A 19191-nucleotide genomic window follows, 5' to 3' on the forward strand; every position below is an offset into this window, starting at 1 on the left:
TGAACTTTCATGATCTGGTAAGCAATGCTCTGATTGGTCAGATGAAAGGTCGTTCTGATGTGATTCCTAATGGGATGTCCTCAGATCTTTGTTAAGCTGTCACGAGAATTAAGATCTGATTTGAATGAGATTGGTGATACCTAAGGTTGATAATCCAGTTCCTTGTGTTCTTCCCCTCTGCTTTGTAATCCCCTTCATTTAATAAATTGTATTATTGTATTGCTCGTACAGAAAAGAAAAAATATGCAATTATTCTGCCACAAAATACAAGTTAGTGGATACAGGAGAATGCTGCAATCATCTCCACCATCATGGATCCTTCAAGAGCTGTACTGTAAAGCGGAATGTTCCTGGTATGTTGCAGCAAGTACAGAACGGGGATGAGGCTCTGGTGCAGGAGATGCTCGAGCAGCCAAAGAAGGCATCGGACGAGCTGGTCAGAAGACTGTGCCATCCTTTGTGTTCCTGTGACAGGTGTGAGAAGATCCAGGCTCAGATCCGCTCCAACTCAAATCTTGTCACTGCCTACACCAGGGATACACGAGGATACACAGGTACTCACTCGGGTCATGTATCAGTGGTACACTCTCAGATCGTATCACCAGAACACTCTCAGATCATGAATCACCAGTACACTCTCAGATCATGTATCACCAGTACACGCTCAGATCATGTATCACCAGTACACGCTCAGATCATGTATCACCAGTACACTCTCAGATCATGTATCACCAGTACACTCTCAGATCATGAATCACCAGTACACTCTCAGATCATGTATCACCAGTACACTCTCAGATCATGAATCACCAGTACACTCTCAGATCATGTATCACCAGTACACTCTCAGATCATGAATCACCGGTACACTCTCAGATCATGTATCACCAGTACACTCTCAGATCATGTATCACCAGTACACTCTCAGATCATGTGACACAGGTACACTCTCAGATCATGTGACACCGGTACACTCTCAGATCATGTATCACCAGTACACTCTCAGATCATGTATCACCAGTACACTCTCAGATCATGTATCACCAGTACACTCTCAGATCATGTATCACCAGTACACTCTCAGATCATGTATCACCAGTACACTCTCAGATCATGTATCACCAGTACACTCTCAGATCATGTATCACCAGTACACTCTCAGATCATGTATCACCAGTACACTCTCAGATCATGAATCACCAGTACACTCTCAGATCATGTATCACCAGTACACTCTCAGATCATGTATCACCAGTACACTCTCAGATCATGTATCACCGGTACACTCTCAGATCATGTATCACCGGTACACTCTCAGATCATGTATCACCAGTACACTCTCAGATCATGAATCACCAGTACACTCTCAGATCATGTATCACCGGTACACTCTCAGATCATGTATCACCAGTACACTCTCAGATCATGTATCACCAGTACACTCTCAGATCATGTATCACCAGTACACTCTCAGATCATGTATCACCAGTACACTCTCAGATCATGTATCACCAGTACACTCTCAGATCATGTATCACCAGTACACTCTCAGATCATGTATCACCGGTACACTCTCAGATCATGAATCACCGGTACACTCTCAGATCATGAATCACCAGTACACTCTCAGATCATGTATCACCAGTACACTCTCAGATCATGTATCACCAGTACACTCTCAGATCATGTATCACCAGTACACTCTCAGATCATGAATCACCGGTACACTCTCAGATCATGAATCACCGGTACACTCTCAGATCATGAATCACCAGTACACTCTCAGATCATGTATCACCAGTACACTCTCAGATCATGTATCACCAGTACACTCTCAGATCATGTATCACCGGTACACTCTCAGATCATGAATCACCGGTACACTCTCAGATCATGTATCACCAGTACACTCTCAGATCATGTATCACCGGTACACTCTCAGATCATGAATCACCGGTACACTCTCAGATCATGTATCACCAGTACACTCTCAGATCATGTATCACCAGTACACTCTCAGATCATGAATCACCGGTACACTCTCAGATCATGAATCACCAGTACACTCTCAGATCATGTATCACCAGTACACTCTCAGATCATGTATCACCAGTACACTCTCAGATCATGTATCACCAGTACACTCTCAGATCATGAATCACCGGTACACTCTCAGATCATGAATCACCAGTACACTCTCAGATCATGTATCACCAGTACACTCTCAGATCATGTATCACCAGTACACTCTCAGATCATGTATCACCAGTACACTCTCAGATCATGAATCACCGGTACACTCTCAGATCATGAATCACCAGTACACTCTCAGATCATGTATCACCAGTACACTCTCAGATCATGTATCACCAGTACACTCTCAGATCATGAATCACCGGTACACTCTCAGATCATGAATCACCAGTACACTCTCAGATCATGTATCACCAGTACACTCTCAGATCATGTATCACCAGTACACTCTCAGATCATGTATCACCAGTACACTCTCAGATCATGTATCACCAGTACACTCTCAGATCATGTATCACCAGTACACTCTCAGATCATGTATCACCAGTACACTCTCAGATCATGTATCGCCAGTACACTCTCAGATCATGTATCACCAGTACACTCTCAGATCATGAATCACCGGTACACTCTCAGATCATGAATCACCAGTACACTCTCAGATCATGTATCACCAGTACACTCTCAGATCATGTATCACCAGTACACTCTCAGATCATGAATCACCGGTACACTCTCAGATCATGAATCACCAGTACACTCTCAGATCATGTATCACCAGTACACTCTCAGATCATGTATCACCGGTACACTCTCAGATCATGTATCACCAGTACACTCTCAGATCATGTATCACCAGTACACTCTCAGATCATGTATCACCAGTACACTCTCAGATCATGTATCACCAGTACACTCTCAGATCATGTATCACCAGTACACTCTCAGATCATGTATCACCAGTACACTCTCAGATCATGTATCACCGGTACACTCTCAGATCATGTATCACCAGTACACTCTCAGATCATGTATCACCGGTACACTCTCAGATCATGAATCACCAGTACACTCTCAGATCATGTGACACAGGTACACTCTCAGATCATGTATCACCAGTACACTCTCAGATCATGTGACACAGGTACACTCTCAGATCATGTGACACAGGTACACTCTCAGATCATGAATCACCAGTACACTCTCAGATCATGTATCACCAGTACACTCTCAGATCATGTATCACCAGTACACTCTCAGATCATGTATCACCAGTACACTCTCAGATCATGTATCACCGGTACACTCTCAGATCATGTATCACCAGTACACTCTCAGATCATGTATCACCAGTACACTCTCAGATCATGAATCACCGGTACACTCTCAGATCATGTGACACAGGTACACTCTCAGATCATGTATCACCAGTACACTCTCAGATCATGTATCACCAGTACACTCTCAGATCATGTGACACAGGTACACTCTCAGATCATGTGACACAGGTACACTCTCAGATCATGTATCACTGGTACACTCTCAGATCATGTATCACCAGTACACTCTCAGATCATGTATCACCAGTACACTCTCAGATCATGTGACACAGGTACACTCTCAGATCATGTGACACAGGTACACTCTCAGATCATGTGACACAGGCACACTCTCAGATCATGTGACACGGGTACACTCTCAGATCATATGACACGGGTACACTCTCAGATAATGTGACACGGGTACACTCTCAGATCATGTGACACAGGTACACTCTCAGATCATGTGACACAGGTACACTCTCAGATCATGAATCACCGGTACACTCTCAGATCATGTGACACAGGTACACTCTCAGATCATGTGACACGGGTACACTCTCAGATCATGTGACACAGGTACACACTCAGATCATGAATCACCGGTACACTCTCAGATCATGTGACACAGGTACACTCTCAGATCATGTGACACAGGTACACTCTCAGATCATGTGACACGGGTACACTCTCAGATCATGTGACACAGGTACACTCTCAGATCATGAATCACTACTACACTCTCAGATCATGTGACACGGGTACACTCTCAGATCATGTGACACGGGTACATTCTCAGATCATGAATCACCGGTACACTCTCAGATCATGTGACACAGGTACACTCTCAGATCATGTATCACAGGTACACTCTCAGATCATGTGACACGGGTACACTCTCAGATCATGTGACACAGGTACACTCTCAGATCATGTATCACCGGTACACTCTCAGATCATGTATCACCGGTACACTCTCAGATCATGTGACACGGGTACATTCTCAGATCATGAATCACCGGTACACTCTCAGATCATGTGACACCGGTACACTCTCAGATCATGTATCACCGGTACACTCTCAGATCATGTATCACCGGTACACTCTCAGATCATGAATCACTACTACACTCTCAGATCATGTGACACCGGTACACTCTCAGATCATGAATCACCGGTACACTCTCAGATCATGTGACACAGGTACACTCTTAGATCATGTATCACCGGTACACTCTCAGATCATGTGACACAGGTACACTCAGATCATGAATCACCGGTACACTCTCAGATCATGTGACACAGGTACACTCTCAGATCATGTGACACGGGTACACTCTCAGATCATGTGACACAGGTACACTCTCAGATCATGTGACACAGCTACGCTCTCAGATCATGTGACACAGCTACACTCTCAGATCATGTGACACAGGTACACTCTCAGATCATGAATCACTACTACACTCTCAGATCATGTGACACAGCTACACTCTCAGATCATGTGACACAGGTCAATGTCTATGTTTCAGCTTTACACATATTGATCAATCACATCCTTGTCTATATTTCAGCATTGCACAAGTTGATCAAACATCCTTTGTCTGTGTTCCAGCATTACACATGTTGATCAAACACATCCTTTGTCTGTGTTTCAGCATTTCTCATATTGATCAAACACATCCTTTGTCTGTGTTCCAGCATTGCACATGTTGATCAAACACATCCTTTGTCAATGTTTCAACATTTCACATATTGATCAAACACATCCTCTGTCTATGTTTCAGCATAACACTGATTGATAGCATTACACATATTGATCAATCACATCCTTTGTCTATGTTTCAGCGTTGCACATGTTGATCAAACATCCTTTGTCTGTGTTCCAGCATTACACATGTTGATCAAACATCTTTGTCTGTGTTCCAGCATTGCACATGTTGATCAATCATCCTTTGTCTGTTCCAGCATTGCACATGTTGATCAAACATCCTTTGTCTGTGTTTCAGCATTGCACAGATTGATAGCATTACACCTGTTGATCAAACATCCTTTGTCTGTGTTCCAGCATTACACATGTTGATCAAACACATCCTTTGTCTGTGTTCCAGCATTGCACATAGCAGCTTCATGTGGCCAGGCCCAGCTGATTGACGTGCTGGTGAAACACGGGGCTGTGGTGGATGCTGCTGACTACCTGGGCCTCACACCACTACACTTGGCCTGCCAGAAGGGCTTCCAGAGTGCCATGGTAAAGGGCCAGCCATATTATAGTCTGGTTTGGGGATTACTGCTTCAAAACCATCACTGGTTCACTGGAAGGAGGAACCAATAAAAACGGGGGGAAATAATAATTTTCTCTTTTTTCTTAAAGAAAATCTTGTCAACATGCCTGAAAGGCATGGATTGTTGTTCATAATATCAATCACTGGATATTCTGGTCCAGACTCAATTATTTCCATCATACAGCTGGAATGTTGTTGATTATAGCTAAAATGAATAGAATTATCATCAAACCGCCCGTATGTTATCAGAAATGAGCGGGCCACTGTCACTTGATAATGCCCTCATATTGCTTGACGACGGGCCATTATCATGCCCGTTGTTAGGTGGAGAGAGGGATAGTTGACGTCACGTTTAATAGAGACGTCATCTGGTTTGTTCTATGAAGTCTCCATATTTGTAAAAGTGTGTCAGTAAAATTCGTGTTGATTGCAGTAACTGTTTCAAAAACGATATTGTTGTTTATATTTATTTGATAACAAATTCCATTAATTATAGCTATAATAACGGTAACACTCTTTTTCAGGGCATTATCATTTGCAGAAGCCCTTGTTGGTTTCACCAAAGTGGTAAGAGTCTTAGACTGCATCACTTCAGGCTTTCCTCCCACATTAAGCTGACACGCCATGATATAACTGGAATACTCACTCACTCACTCACTCACTCTTTTCAGCTGTTGCTGCTTCACTTCCATGCCAGCATCACAGCCGTGGACAGCGACGGCAACACACCTCTACACCTCTGTGCCGCAAATGGACATGATGATGTACGTGGGGTTGTCCAGGCTTCAAATTTGTGATAGCGAGCAGTGTTTTTAAGCAGTTGTCATTTGAACACACAATGCCATTTAGAAAGTGGTCAAATGTAACAAATGTTATATTTGGGATAACACTTACTTAGTAAAGTACAGATTCTCATACTTTTTGGGGTTGAGTCTCATCCTGGATTCGAACCAGCACTGCCAGAGTGTGGCACCTGGTACGAGTACAAGAATCTGTTCTTTACAGATCAGACAGATTACAAGTGTAAATGTCCTAAATATAACATTTGTTACAGTTGCTATTTGTCCACTTGGAAAAATCAAATATCACTAAATGTATGAAATTATACATAAACAGATAGGGTGGCACAGCAACTGTCTGTCAGAGTTCAAATCCCAGATGCACCATGAAACTTGGTTTGTCAGCACCACACAGGAGTACATGGGTTTCTTAATGCTCTCAATGCTACTGTCGAACCAGTTCGACAGGGTTTGTCACTACCCATGTTGCTACTGTCGAACCAGTTCGACAGGCGAATAGCATAAGGACACCCACAAACAAAACTCGCCATATCTATTTACCAAGAAGGCTTTGCGTTACATTTAAATTACGTATGGCATGCATAAATGCTCAGCTTGCTCAGTATCAAAACTTTCAGTAGTGTATTTACCTAAAAAAGAAAATATCGCGAGTTTAAAAACTTTCAGCCAAACTTCGCGGCACACAACTACCAGAAACGGCCATTGTTGACTTTTGGCACTTCACGTTGAGCGGCATGCAGTCCGATATTTTCTTTATAATGTTATCATTTTTCACATTCGATCATAATTTATTGTTTGCTGACGAAGGGAAATCACTCAAGTTTCTTAATTTCTAAAAATTAGCAATTTTCGAAGTAATTAATTATAAACAAAAACAATCTGAATCGTAACATCATCGATTGGATGAAACTTGTGCGATCATGGCAACGGCGGTAAACAAACAACTCCACATGCATAGTGATCCCGTAAGACTATTACAATAATTTTGTTACATCTAACTTAATTTTCTAGAATTATTGACACGCATGTATAAATCTGTGTAAAAAAATATATAATTTTTATAGAGTTTTCAAATGATTTCGTTTGATAAACTTTCGGACACATTGACAAGCCGACAAACGTCAGTGATACGTTTGGGCGTGGCCTAACTCGCGATTTGTTTAGTTGAACAAAGTCAACAAACACTGAAAATAATGACAAATATTGGATGATACGCAAAACCTGAACTGATATACATTCTAGGTAAATCATACAATAGCAATACAATGCAGTTTACGGGAAATAATCGAAAATACTTGCAATTTTAGCTATCATTTCTGAAACCGGAAGCACCGTACCGCATGACACATCGAAGCAAAATATGCAAATGTTGGTAAGCGATCATAAAACAAATTCCGAAATAGATTCAAATTCAAAAGAAAATACATAGGTTACTCTTTTTCTACAACTGTTTACTATTTATTGATCTGGATAGCAGTCTTCACTCCTATTTGTTTCATATTTATTCGTGATTGCCGCCGGTGCGTAACATCAAATTTGTAAGTCTAAATCCGAAACCGTAAAGGTTTCCACGCTCGATGATTTGAAAATTATTTTCTGAAAACGACGGCAGCGGAGAGCGATATAACATATTGATAAGCCATAATATTAACAACAGAATATTGTTATTGGTCTGTCATTGAAAGAAGGACAATTTAAAATATTAAGGATTGTTTTTAAAACGTTTACTCCCCCTCCCCAATCTTCAGAACGGATGAAAGTAGATACACACGTCGACTGGATGAATGTAGGGCCTATGTGATTTTGTACATAAAACAAAATTGTACCCAAAGACCTTGATGATTTTGTACCCTAAAAAACTAAACTAAATCTGTTTGATCATATTTATTTTTTCATGTTTATTGCAAACAATGAGCTGAACATTATTGTAAAACATTTCATCAAGTTCATAATATGACTAACCTAAATGTACGTGGTCCTTGAGTGTAGTCAGTCCACATTGGCACAACCCAAATTGACTGATTGTGATAGTAAAGTAATAAATTCTTGTCACCGGAGAAGAGGCCAGTATATTAGTGAACCATAAGGTAATTGTAGATCTTTTGTTTTGACAGAAAAGTGATAATAAATTAACTTTTTTCATACAAAAAGCAATGGGTAAGTTTGAAACTTCAAAACTGTAATACAAAAATATTCTTGGCACAAAAACACATACCTGTTTGGGTACAAAAAAACACATTTCAAATGGATTTTGTAAAACAATGGGATAAAAAAAAGATATCTAATCAGTGAAATTCCATTTCACATTTTAAACAAGTATTTGTTTACGTAACCAAGCTCAGGTAGACGGCTCATGTTTTGTCCTAAAAGTAGAAAAAAAATATGGACATCTCAGAAATGAGGGCTTTTAAAGTTATAATTCTATCTAACTTGTCAGATGGTTTGACGTTGGTCCATCAAAGAAAAATCCTTATGAAATTTAAAAAGTAATTTATGACACTAACAAGCACTAATCCTAAGATTATTCAAGGAAGGACAAATGTGGGTTTTTTGTTATTGCAAATGCTTTTGTTTTTGGCATTTCTTGTTTCATGATGGCAAGGTACTTTTATACACACCAACTGAGGAACTTGTGACACAACAGCTGAGGAAGTTTGATACTGTGATTGCATATACAAGGGAAAAACAGGTTTGCAGCAGTACATGTATGCGAAAATTAATCACATAAGGTGACATAAAGTCAGGGGGTGTGGCTGACAGGACAAAATACATCTGACAAAGGTAATCATGTATACAGGGACATTTCTTTTCATTCCACCCAGAAGGCTGAGACACAAAGAACATAAGGACCTATACTGACTGTATATTCAGAAACCCATCAAAATGATCAAGGATGTCAGATCCAAAGCTGTTGATGATCTGCATTTATTTTGAATTTTTGTACATTATATTGACTGAAGACAAAAACCTGTTGATCACATTTCACAATGGTTCATGTTCCTTCAGGGGACATGCATGAGTGTCACTGTCAAGCACACGAGAGCATACTGCAACAAACCTATAAAGTCCTGCCACACTAATTACACATTATTTCATTGGTGAGAACCCTGAAAAAATACATAAGGTAGGATATTTCCATGTACATTTCTCCAACAGAACAGAACTGCAAGAATTGTCAATGTATGTATATGTGCCCTATTCCTTTTTCAAAAGATAACATTCTCTTATAAATATATGGCTAACTCACCAGCTTAGGTGCCACCCTGGTTCTTGTGATTAAACAATCAAAAATATCATGTTCTGTTACAAGAAATTAATGTATCGTATTCATATTACAATTATATTTAAGAATTAGTTTTTTGGAAACAAACAACTTCATACACAAGATTAATGTCTTGACATCAAATAGTTACTTATTCACATTATTTATGTTCAGGTGAAAGATAACAATTGTTGAATAAAATATGTTTAAACTAAAGATAATAATTAAAGTCTGAATAGTTACACTGTGCTGATGCATTGACCTGTTGACCCATATTTAGTATCCATACACATAATTATTGTGGAAAAAATAGATACTAAATATAACTTAATATTTTAGAAGCTGTGAACAGATGTAAATAATTAAACATTAACAAATCTATCATCAATACGCAATCATGGCGGTCTCTATATTGATGGAATAAATTTTAAGATGATCCGTGAATTGTTGTAAAATCATGCTAGAATCGATATCGATAAATGTATTATAAAAGGAAAAATTATTTAAATATCCCACATTTAATTAGAAACTAACACTGACAATATGTATATCGTATTTTTTTATATATACATCACCCACCTGCGTATATCCTATCAAATTCGGCATCGCATGAATGCTATTTTGAAAAACGTTTTGTCACGCCTATTTTCGCGCACCTGTTGTGGGGTGTGATCGTTGCCGATCGACGATTTCTATCGACTTATTGCTTCACACACATAATTATTATTGTGAAAACAAAGTCATCAGCATGTACATCGCAAATACATGAATCATATCACTTTATATTCAACGTAACATGGAATGGTGATCCTCATATATATATCAACAAAAAGTTCAAATAAAAGATACCGAGAAACTTGCATGTGGTGTGTTGATTCATCGTCTCCCGTTTCCGGGTCACGGGAGCATGCAAGGTCAAACGGATTAAAAGAATACGCCAAATATATCGTGAAAATCACTTTGTAATTTCATGTTAGTGGTGATTACTGATAATATGTAGTGATTTGTGTTTATTCCGTATAATAAAGGCGAAATATTTCAAAAATGACTGTAACTGTTTTGTTTCGAAAGATTATCAGCAGACTACCCCTGTCTTTGACATCACATCCGGTGACCTTTGCACAAACTGAAATATTGCTGTCAGAATTTACGATCTTTATTTTCGTTTTTCTCTCGTCATATTAAACGGAAAATGACAAATGAAATAATCTTCGATTGAGAAGATCGTCAACTTTCCCCAAGGCATATACATGAAGACAGTGTAAAGTTTGTTGACATTAAAATAGCAATAAATTACCCCGAGGTCGGGCGAAGCGCGCCATGTTTGATGTTCGAACGTCTGCTAGCATCATGACACGGTACTTGTATTTTCGTATATCGTAAATATTCAATCAAAACACTTGAAATAAGGATTGGTGAATATTTATTAGTCATTTATTGTTTCCTGCAAATTTGATAACGTGACATGTTAGATTAACTCGAATGTTCGTATTTCTGCAACTGACATGGTGACCTCGAAAATTTAGTTTTTTTACTGTTTAACGTTTTGATAATAAATTTACAGAAATGGTTCATAATTTACCATCGCGCTGTTATTTACCAATAAAAAACATCAAATTTATACTCAGTTAAAATTAAGGTATCGGAGATCTGATTATTGAAATCAATTTCCACAAATTTAACGATTTAAAAAGGTTCCTAACATGAAACGTAAACCACCTTCAATAACGTAATTCAGGCAAGATCACGAACATTATAAAATTTTGTGTTCGTTTTGGTCTTAACCTTGGTATGATTGAAAACATCAGGATTTTTTTACATAGTAATGTGTATTTTTCTATCAGGAATAAATGTGCAAAATATTTCTTCAATTGGCCCCTGTATAATGAAGCACCAACTGTTTGAAATCACCCACCCTCTTTACAGCGCCTTATGCTAAAATTAATCCAGCAGGCAGGGCTAAGAAGTGTGAAAACAATTCAGCAGGCTAAAGGTTAAGGGAGGTAAACTTTTATTAGTTTTGGCTCGTCATGCATGAAATTGGAGTACATGTAGCACTTGGTACGGAATATGCCTCTGTTCACCTAGCAGTGAATGGGTACCTGGTAGGATGACTTAGTAATGTGACTGTTAACCTTCTTGGCAGATTAAGTTGTATACTCCCAAAGGAGCTGAGAATGATAATCGAGTGGACATTGGTCCATTGACCTGGGGAATATTGAAGTGCTATGGCATTTACTTGATTAGTGGAATCTGGTGCATAATAAATGGGTTTAATGTTATTTATTTATTCTATTTTTTTCCTCAGTGTGTGAAGGCTCTCATATTTTTTGACAACAATGCCAGAAGAATCTGCATCAACGCCTTGAATGATATCGGAAACACTCCACTCCACCTCGCCTCCAAGTGGGGATATGGTATGTACTGAGACTATATGCTCCAGGCTTGAGGACTTGGTTAATTGTGTGTCATTGTACCCCGATGGTATCTGACTTTGCTCATAATGTCAACCACTGGTTTGTAAAACTGAGACTCATTTATTCTCAGCCTGCCTTGATATAGCTTGAGTCTTTCAGAATTTTATGTTTTCACTAGTCAGCAGTAATGATATTCTACAGAGTTGCCATCTGCCTATTAGTAACAGTGGTAGTCCACAAGGAAATGTAACTAGTCCTTCCTGAATATTACTAGTCTCGGACTATCAGACTTACCGTTTTAATGAGTATTTTAATATAATCAAGGATGATACTTGTAGTACGTACATATCAGAGATGATACTTGTACATATCGACCCGAGATGATCCGGTGTAGAATAGGTCTTCAGCAACCCATTCTTGCTGTAAAAGGCAACTATGCATGTCATAAGAGGCAACTAACGGGATCGGGTGGTCAGGCTCACTGACTTGATTGATGTATGTCATCGTTGCGTGTATCGATGCTCATGATATTAATCACTGGATTGTCTGGTCCAGACTCGATTATTTACAGACCACCGTCATATAGCTCGAATATTGCTGAGTGCGGCGTTAATCAACAAACAAAACATACAAACTTGTACATATCAAGTTGGGAAAGTCCCCACAGCTTTAAGTACAGTAGACTCTATATATCAAGATGCTGATTACAGTTTCTCAACATGCTGTTTCATGGTCACAAAAAATCCCATTACTCCTATATATATATATACTATATGATATCTTGTACCCGAGTGTCAATGGCATAATGTCACAGTTAAAAAGCACCTGGTACAATCAGTCTTGTTCCAACAATAATACCCTTCAAATATGTTCCTTGTGTGAACTAGACAAATACATAGTAGGGCATATTATCAATCTCAATGAAATAGAAAGGGGCTAACTTTCTAACTTACAACTGCTAATGAAATGGGATTCACTGATTTCGAAGCAATATCACTGAAGCATCTTCCTGAGGCAAGGGCGTTAACTGACTTTAAAATCCAGTTTCCACCCTTGCCGAACGAGGCTGGAATTATGGAGTTATATCTTGGCTGCACTAACGAGTCTATGCATAGTCCAGTCAAAATCGTGTAACGAAATCAGCATGCGGTTCGTCAACTGCTGTGCAGATTTCAGTCAACAATTGCAGGATTTGAAAACCATAACTTGTCATAGCTATGATCGAGGCCAGAAATTCCAGTTTTGTTCAGGAAAGAGGGGAAACTGGACTTTTACAGTCAGTTAACTCCCTTGCCTCAAGAAGATGCACAGTAGTGGTTAAAACATATTCTTCTTGTTGGCATTCCTGAACATCTTAGTAAGTGTCCATGGCACAATTAGATATACATGTATAGGATTTCCAGAACTCCAGATTACCTTTTTAGCAATTGAGTTTTTACTCTTTGGTTTCTATTTTAATTGAGTTATTACATTCTTCATTGGGTAACCAATATTTTGTCACTCCTCTATTCATCACTCTATTGGTTTTTTTCCTAAAATTCGTGAACATTTTAAGATTTGAAGAAAATCAAATAATGTTTTAGATGTATATATCTGTTCTAAATATATAGGCTTGACTCGGATGGAGTGGACCGTTGTTAGCTGATTGTGTGTCATCGTATCCGATGGAGTGGATCGTTGCACATTCTTTTTTACACTAGTTTGCCTGTACAAGGTGCTGTCAAAAAGCAGGAATATTGCTGACTGTAGCATAAACCAACATTCATTTAATTAAGTCGGTTCAGCTGGGTTTTTTAAGTGTGTCTAACTATAGTGTATGCATTGCAGAGACCATCGTGAAGGTATTGCTCGAGAATAACGCGGACCCCAACATCCGGAACCGTAAGAAGCAGACCCCCCTTAGCCTGACGCAGAACGTTAATGTCCAGCGCCTGCTGACGCTGAGTGGGCGTGGCATCATGATTCTTCCTACAAACAGTGAAGTGAGCATGTACACATTGATTCATAACAGGACTGAGATGTTGCAGATGTTGAGATGTGATGCTGGAGAAGATGGTATTTTAGGGAGCATCCATTTATTATTCTGGGGAGGATGACAATACAATATTTTTCAGTGTAATTTCTTGTTTTGAGTCAAGAGGCAAAGCTGAAATTATTAAATGTTCCAAATGCTGCTTGTGGGTTTATTTAACAAAAATAAAACGAGAAATTGAGAAAACATTTTTTCACTAGAACCCAGAAATTTTATTTATCTAGTTTTAAAATATATGGGTAATCCCATCTCTAATATACGAAAATCTATTTTTTGAGCCTAAAAAAATATTTTTCTGATTATTTTCCAAAAGTTTTTCTATGTTAAAGTCAATCAGAAATATTCATTTTCATAGCTGTTTTATACATCAAGGGATTATAAGAAAAGTCTTTCCAACCGGTTTGTGCACTGGAACACAAGCTCCACAGCATTTATAACACCATCACCAGTAACACAGATATGTTATTTTGCGTGACAATGTTCCCATTATTATGATCGTATCAGTCAGTGTTACATTGTTCCACCCACACAGCCAATAATGCCGACGGTGAAGCCATCTGTCATCTCCCCGACATCTCCCATCAGCCCGACAGGGATGTCCCGGGTGCAGCGTGTCAACAGCATCATCAGCACCACCAGCACCAGCAGCTCCGCATCAGCTGACACCACCTTCAAGTTCGAGACCGCCACCCTTGATGACAATCTCAATGAGAAAATCAAGAAGAAGCTGGACAAACTCTTCAGGGCCATCATTGATGGAGATACACAACTAGTAAGATGGAGTTACCATGGTTACTCATCTTGGGCCGGCCTTATATCCCCGTGTTATTGGTTTTTGGACGCTTAAGAAACATTCGAGGTTTTCTCTCTCATCACTTTGTAAGGGAGTGGGTTAGAGGCATAGGACATTTTGTTTTAGAGAGGTGCTGCATTGGCCATATGGTTTCCCAAGCCTGATGTGATGTTTTTTAAGCTTTAACTTGTTGAGCTTTGTCAACTGTGACCTGATTTGATAAAGTCCAAATGGTACATGATTCTGAGCCCCGGGTTCTATTCCCGACCTGGGTAGGTACAATGTGTGAAGCCTATTTGTGGTGTCCCCCGCTGTAATATTGCTAAAGCCGCGTAAAACCTCCCTCCCTCCCTCCCTCCCTCCCTCTCTCTCTCTCTCTCTCTCTCTCTCTCTCTCTCTCTCTCTCTCTCTCTCTCTCTCTCTCTCTCTCTCTCTCTCTCTCTCTCTCTCTCTCTCTCTCTCTCTCTCTCTCTCTCTCTCTCTTATCATAAATACCCGAGGGTAAGTGTGTTATCTAACTTATAAACCAAAAAAAGGAGCTTAAAACAACATTTATCAACATTTTTATGTTTTAAACATACTTTCCATGAACCTTAGGAAAGGGCGTAAAATATCTGTTGCTGGCGTATGGTACTTGAAAAAGACATCCTTAAAAGCGTTGTGATTTATCAGCGCCTCTGTAGCCTAGTGGTACACTCACTAGGCTACAGATACGAAGGTTGTATGTTTGATCCTCAGGAATATAAAGAAAACATTTGTCATTTGATTTTACATTTCATTACATTGTGTTTAAATGCAAAATAGATTTCTAGTTAGAAACATTCATATGTTACAATCTAAACGGAACTCGTATTAATAGGTTCCCCAGTATATTATGACAAATTATATGAGATTTAAACAGACTGGAGAACAATAGCATAACAACAATAAGTTTAGCTAAATCTCATCTTCCTGAGGCAAGAGAGTTAACTGACTTTAAAAGTCCAGTTTCCACCCTTGCCGAACTAGGCTGGTATTATGGAGTTACATTTTGGCTGGACCAACGAGTCCATGCATAGTCCAATCAAAATTGCGCAAGAAATCGAAATCCGGTAAGTAAACTGCCGTGAAGATTTCGGTCGATTGCAAGATTTGTAAAGCATGTGCATCGCAACTCGTTGTCAATAGAAATTTTCCAAGTCTTTTCATGTTTTTGATCAAGGTGCTCATGTGATTTGATGCACTTCGCGATGGAAGACCCGTTTTATCACAATATAGATCTTGATTATCGATCAGATTGTCTTGACTGGGCGCCGCTATTTTGTTTGAAACAAATGTAAGTGATATGAGAGGTTGAATCTGATGGGTCCATAGGAGAGGCCTAGAAGTGACATAACTCGTAATATCCACTGGTGACGCTACGATTGAGCCAAGGAATTCCAGCCTAGTTCGGCAAGGGTGGAAACTGGACATTTAAAGTCAGTTAACTCCCTTGCCTCAGGAAGATGGCTAAACCTCTGATACAAGCAGCTCTTGAAATGAAATGTTTTTACTGACCGTTGTCTTTGATAGGAAATTCTATGTCACTGACTTTGTCATTTTGTTGTTATGTATTGGAGAAAACACGCTCACGAGGTTTTTTGTAGACAGAGCATGCCCTGGGGAGAGGGAAAAACCAAGGGGGCGAAGTCCCCGCGGTTTTTCCCGACCCCCAGGGCATGCTCTGTCTACCAAAACCGAGGGAAAGTGTTTTTCCATGCTTATAAACCGAAAAAAGAAACTTAAAACAACATTTATCAAAAATTTTATGTTTCGAACATACTTTCCATGAACCTTAGGAAACGTGTGTAAAATATCTGTTGCTGGCGTACGGATCTTGAAAAGGACATTCTAAAAACCAGTGTGGCTTATCAACACCTCTGTAGCCTCGTGGTACACTCACTGGGCTACAGATACGAAGGTTGCAAGTTCGATCCTCGGAAATATAAAGAAAACATTTGTCATTTGATTTTTCATTTCATTACATGTTACAATCTGAACGGAAGTCGTATTAATAAAATACCCAAGACATTATATAAAATCCCTGGGATATTTTATAATATCCCAGGGACATTACAACGTCCCTGTTTATGAGATTTAACCCGACTGGAAAGTAAAACCTCACAGTAGGTTTTAATGCCTATAGAAAGAAGTCTCTTACTTAATGGCGATCCCAATGAATAGGTTTATAACTTCGGACATTCATCCCACCTTGTGTTGTGTAAAGATCATGATAATATAGACATGGAGTCCTCTATGATCTTACTAGGCATTCACCTGATGACACGTCGTACAAGGAATAGATAGAAGTTGTTACCCATAAGAAAGTGTCATGTATTCATGCTGATTGTTGTTTATGATATTTCAGGTGAAGTTCTACCTTGGTTTTGACTCCCCGACGGATGACTTTGATGACTTTGAAGACAACAGTGATGTAGTGGACAGTGCTGACCAGGCCGGTGACCTCTGCCACCCTCTCTGTCAGTGCTCCAAGTGTCGCAACAACTTCAAAGTAAGATGCATCTCTGGTTTGGTTGTGGTTGATGTGAATATATCACATATATCCAACATTTGTATCCCACACTTGTATCCCTCACTTGTATCCCACATGTGTGTCCCACATGTGTGTCCCTCACTTGTGTCCCTCACTTGTGTCCCTCACTTGTGTCCCTCACTTGTATCCCACATTTGTGTCCCTCACTTGTGTCCCTCCTTTGAAATCCCACATTTGTGTCCCTCACTTGTGTCCCTCACTTGTGTCCCTCACTTGTATCCCACATTTGTGTCCCTCACTTGTGTCCCTCATTTGTGTCCCTCCGTTGAAATCCCACATTTGTGTCCCTCACTTGTGTCCCTCACTTGTGTTCCTCACTTGTATCCCAAACTTGTATCCCTCACTTGTGTCCCACATATGTATCCCGCTCTTGTATTCCACCCTTTTTCCCACCCTTGTACTCCACCCTTGTACTCCACCCTTGTATTCCACTCTTGTACTCCACCCTTGTACTCCACCCTTACACTCCACCCTTGTACTCCACCCTTGTACTCCACCCTTACACTCCACCCTTATACTCCACCCTTGTATTCCACCCTTACACTCCACCCTTGTACTCCACTCTTGTACTCCAACCTTATACTCCACCCTTGTACTCCACACTTGTACTCCACACTTGTACTCCACCCTTGTACACCACCCTTATACTCCACCCTTGTGCTCCACCCTTACACTCCACCCTTGTACTCCACTCTTGTACTCCAACCTTATACTCCACCCTTGTACTCCACCCTTGTACTCCACACTTATACTCCACCCTTGTACTCCACACTTATACTCCACCCTTGTACTCCACCCTTGTACTCCACACTTGTACTCAGCTTGTACCAATGCTCATGCTAACAGCCACCTGTTTGTCCAACCCAGACTTTTGTACGGGCCACCAGGATATAGGTTTAATAAGGCTGTCTTTAGGGTACAACTTTCAGTCACACAGGGTGTATAATCTCAGAGGTGATTAAGATTTGGATTGGCTCATCACAGTTACTGGTGACAGTAAATTGTGCTTGAATGTTGCAGACCCCTGCTCTTACCATGATTGCTGTGTGTACTGATCATCACTAGTTATCCCCCCCTCATATAATGCATCATCGTCTTTGTCCATCCTTCCATCCATCGGTCCCATCATATTTTGTTTCCAACGCATAACTTGCAAACCCTGAAGTATTTTCTCATCCAGACTTGGTACATGTATTAACCAGGGATGAAGTTGTGCCTTTTGCTATTGGGGGAACAGATTCACTCACATGGCCAAATTGATAGATGTTTTAAACAAATATTGAAGGGTTTGTTGAAGTTTAGTCGACACCAAGAGCAAGGGACCTCATGTGTGCAAGGAAACTATTGTGCTGTGACATCATTGAGATGTTTGACGTCATCTTCAGTAAAAATCACCATGAGTGCGGACTATACAAAAATATCTTTTTTTCTCTCATTAGTTTGTAATGTTTTAAAAACATTATTTCAAAACCTTCCTGCATTTGTCATGTTTTTATATCAATTAATCAGATATTATATCTAAAAACTGTAATTTGTTCATAGACAGGTATAAGTCGGAAAATAAGTCCAACTGTTTGATGCCATATATCTCTGTAATAAGTATGAATTGAAGCTTGTGGTTTTATTTTTGTGTATTTAAGATACTGTAGTTTTAAAATATAATGACAAGTAACACCA

The 19191-nt window shown here is 39.7% G+C and overlaps 1 protein-coding gene across 1 annotated transcript in view; it reads left to right on the top strand.

The window, feature by feature from the left end:
* The window catches only part of LOC124135317 (ankyrin repeat domain-containing protein 27-like), a 51707-nt gene that overhangs the window by 21935 nt on the left and 10581 nt on the right, over nt 1–19191 (top strand). The window contains exons 16-22 of the mRNA XM_048399007.1: nt 365–554; nt 5465–5604; nt 6310–6402; nt 12009–12117; nt 13945–14099; nt 14682–14921; nt 17329–17472. Of these exons, the coding sequence (XP_048254964.1) occupies nt 365–554; nt 5465–5604; nt 6310–6402; nt 12009–12117; nt 13945–14099; nt 14682–14921; nt 17329–17472 (1071 nt within the window). The remainder of the gene's footprint in view (nt 1–364; nt 555–5464; nt 5605–6309; nt 6403–12008; nt 12118–13944; nt 14100–14681; nt 14922–17328; nt 17473–19191) is intronic.

The sequence above is a fragment of the Haliotis rufescens genome, unplaced genomic scaffold, assembly GCF_023055435.1.
Source record: "Haliotis rufescens isolate VD_foot unplaced genomic scaffold, xgHalRufe1.0.p SCAF_19, whole genome shotgun sequence".
NCBI classification, from domain to species: Eukaryota; Metazoa; Mollusca; class Gastropoda; order Lepetellida; family Haliotidae; genus Haliotis; species Haliotis rufescens.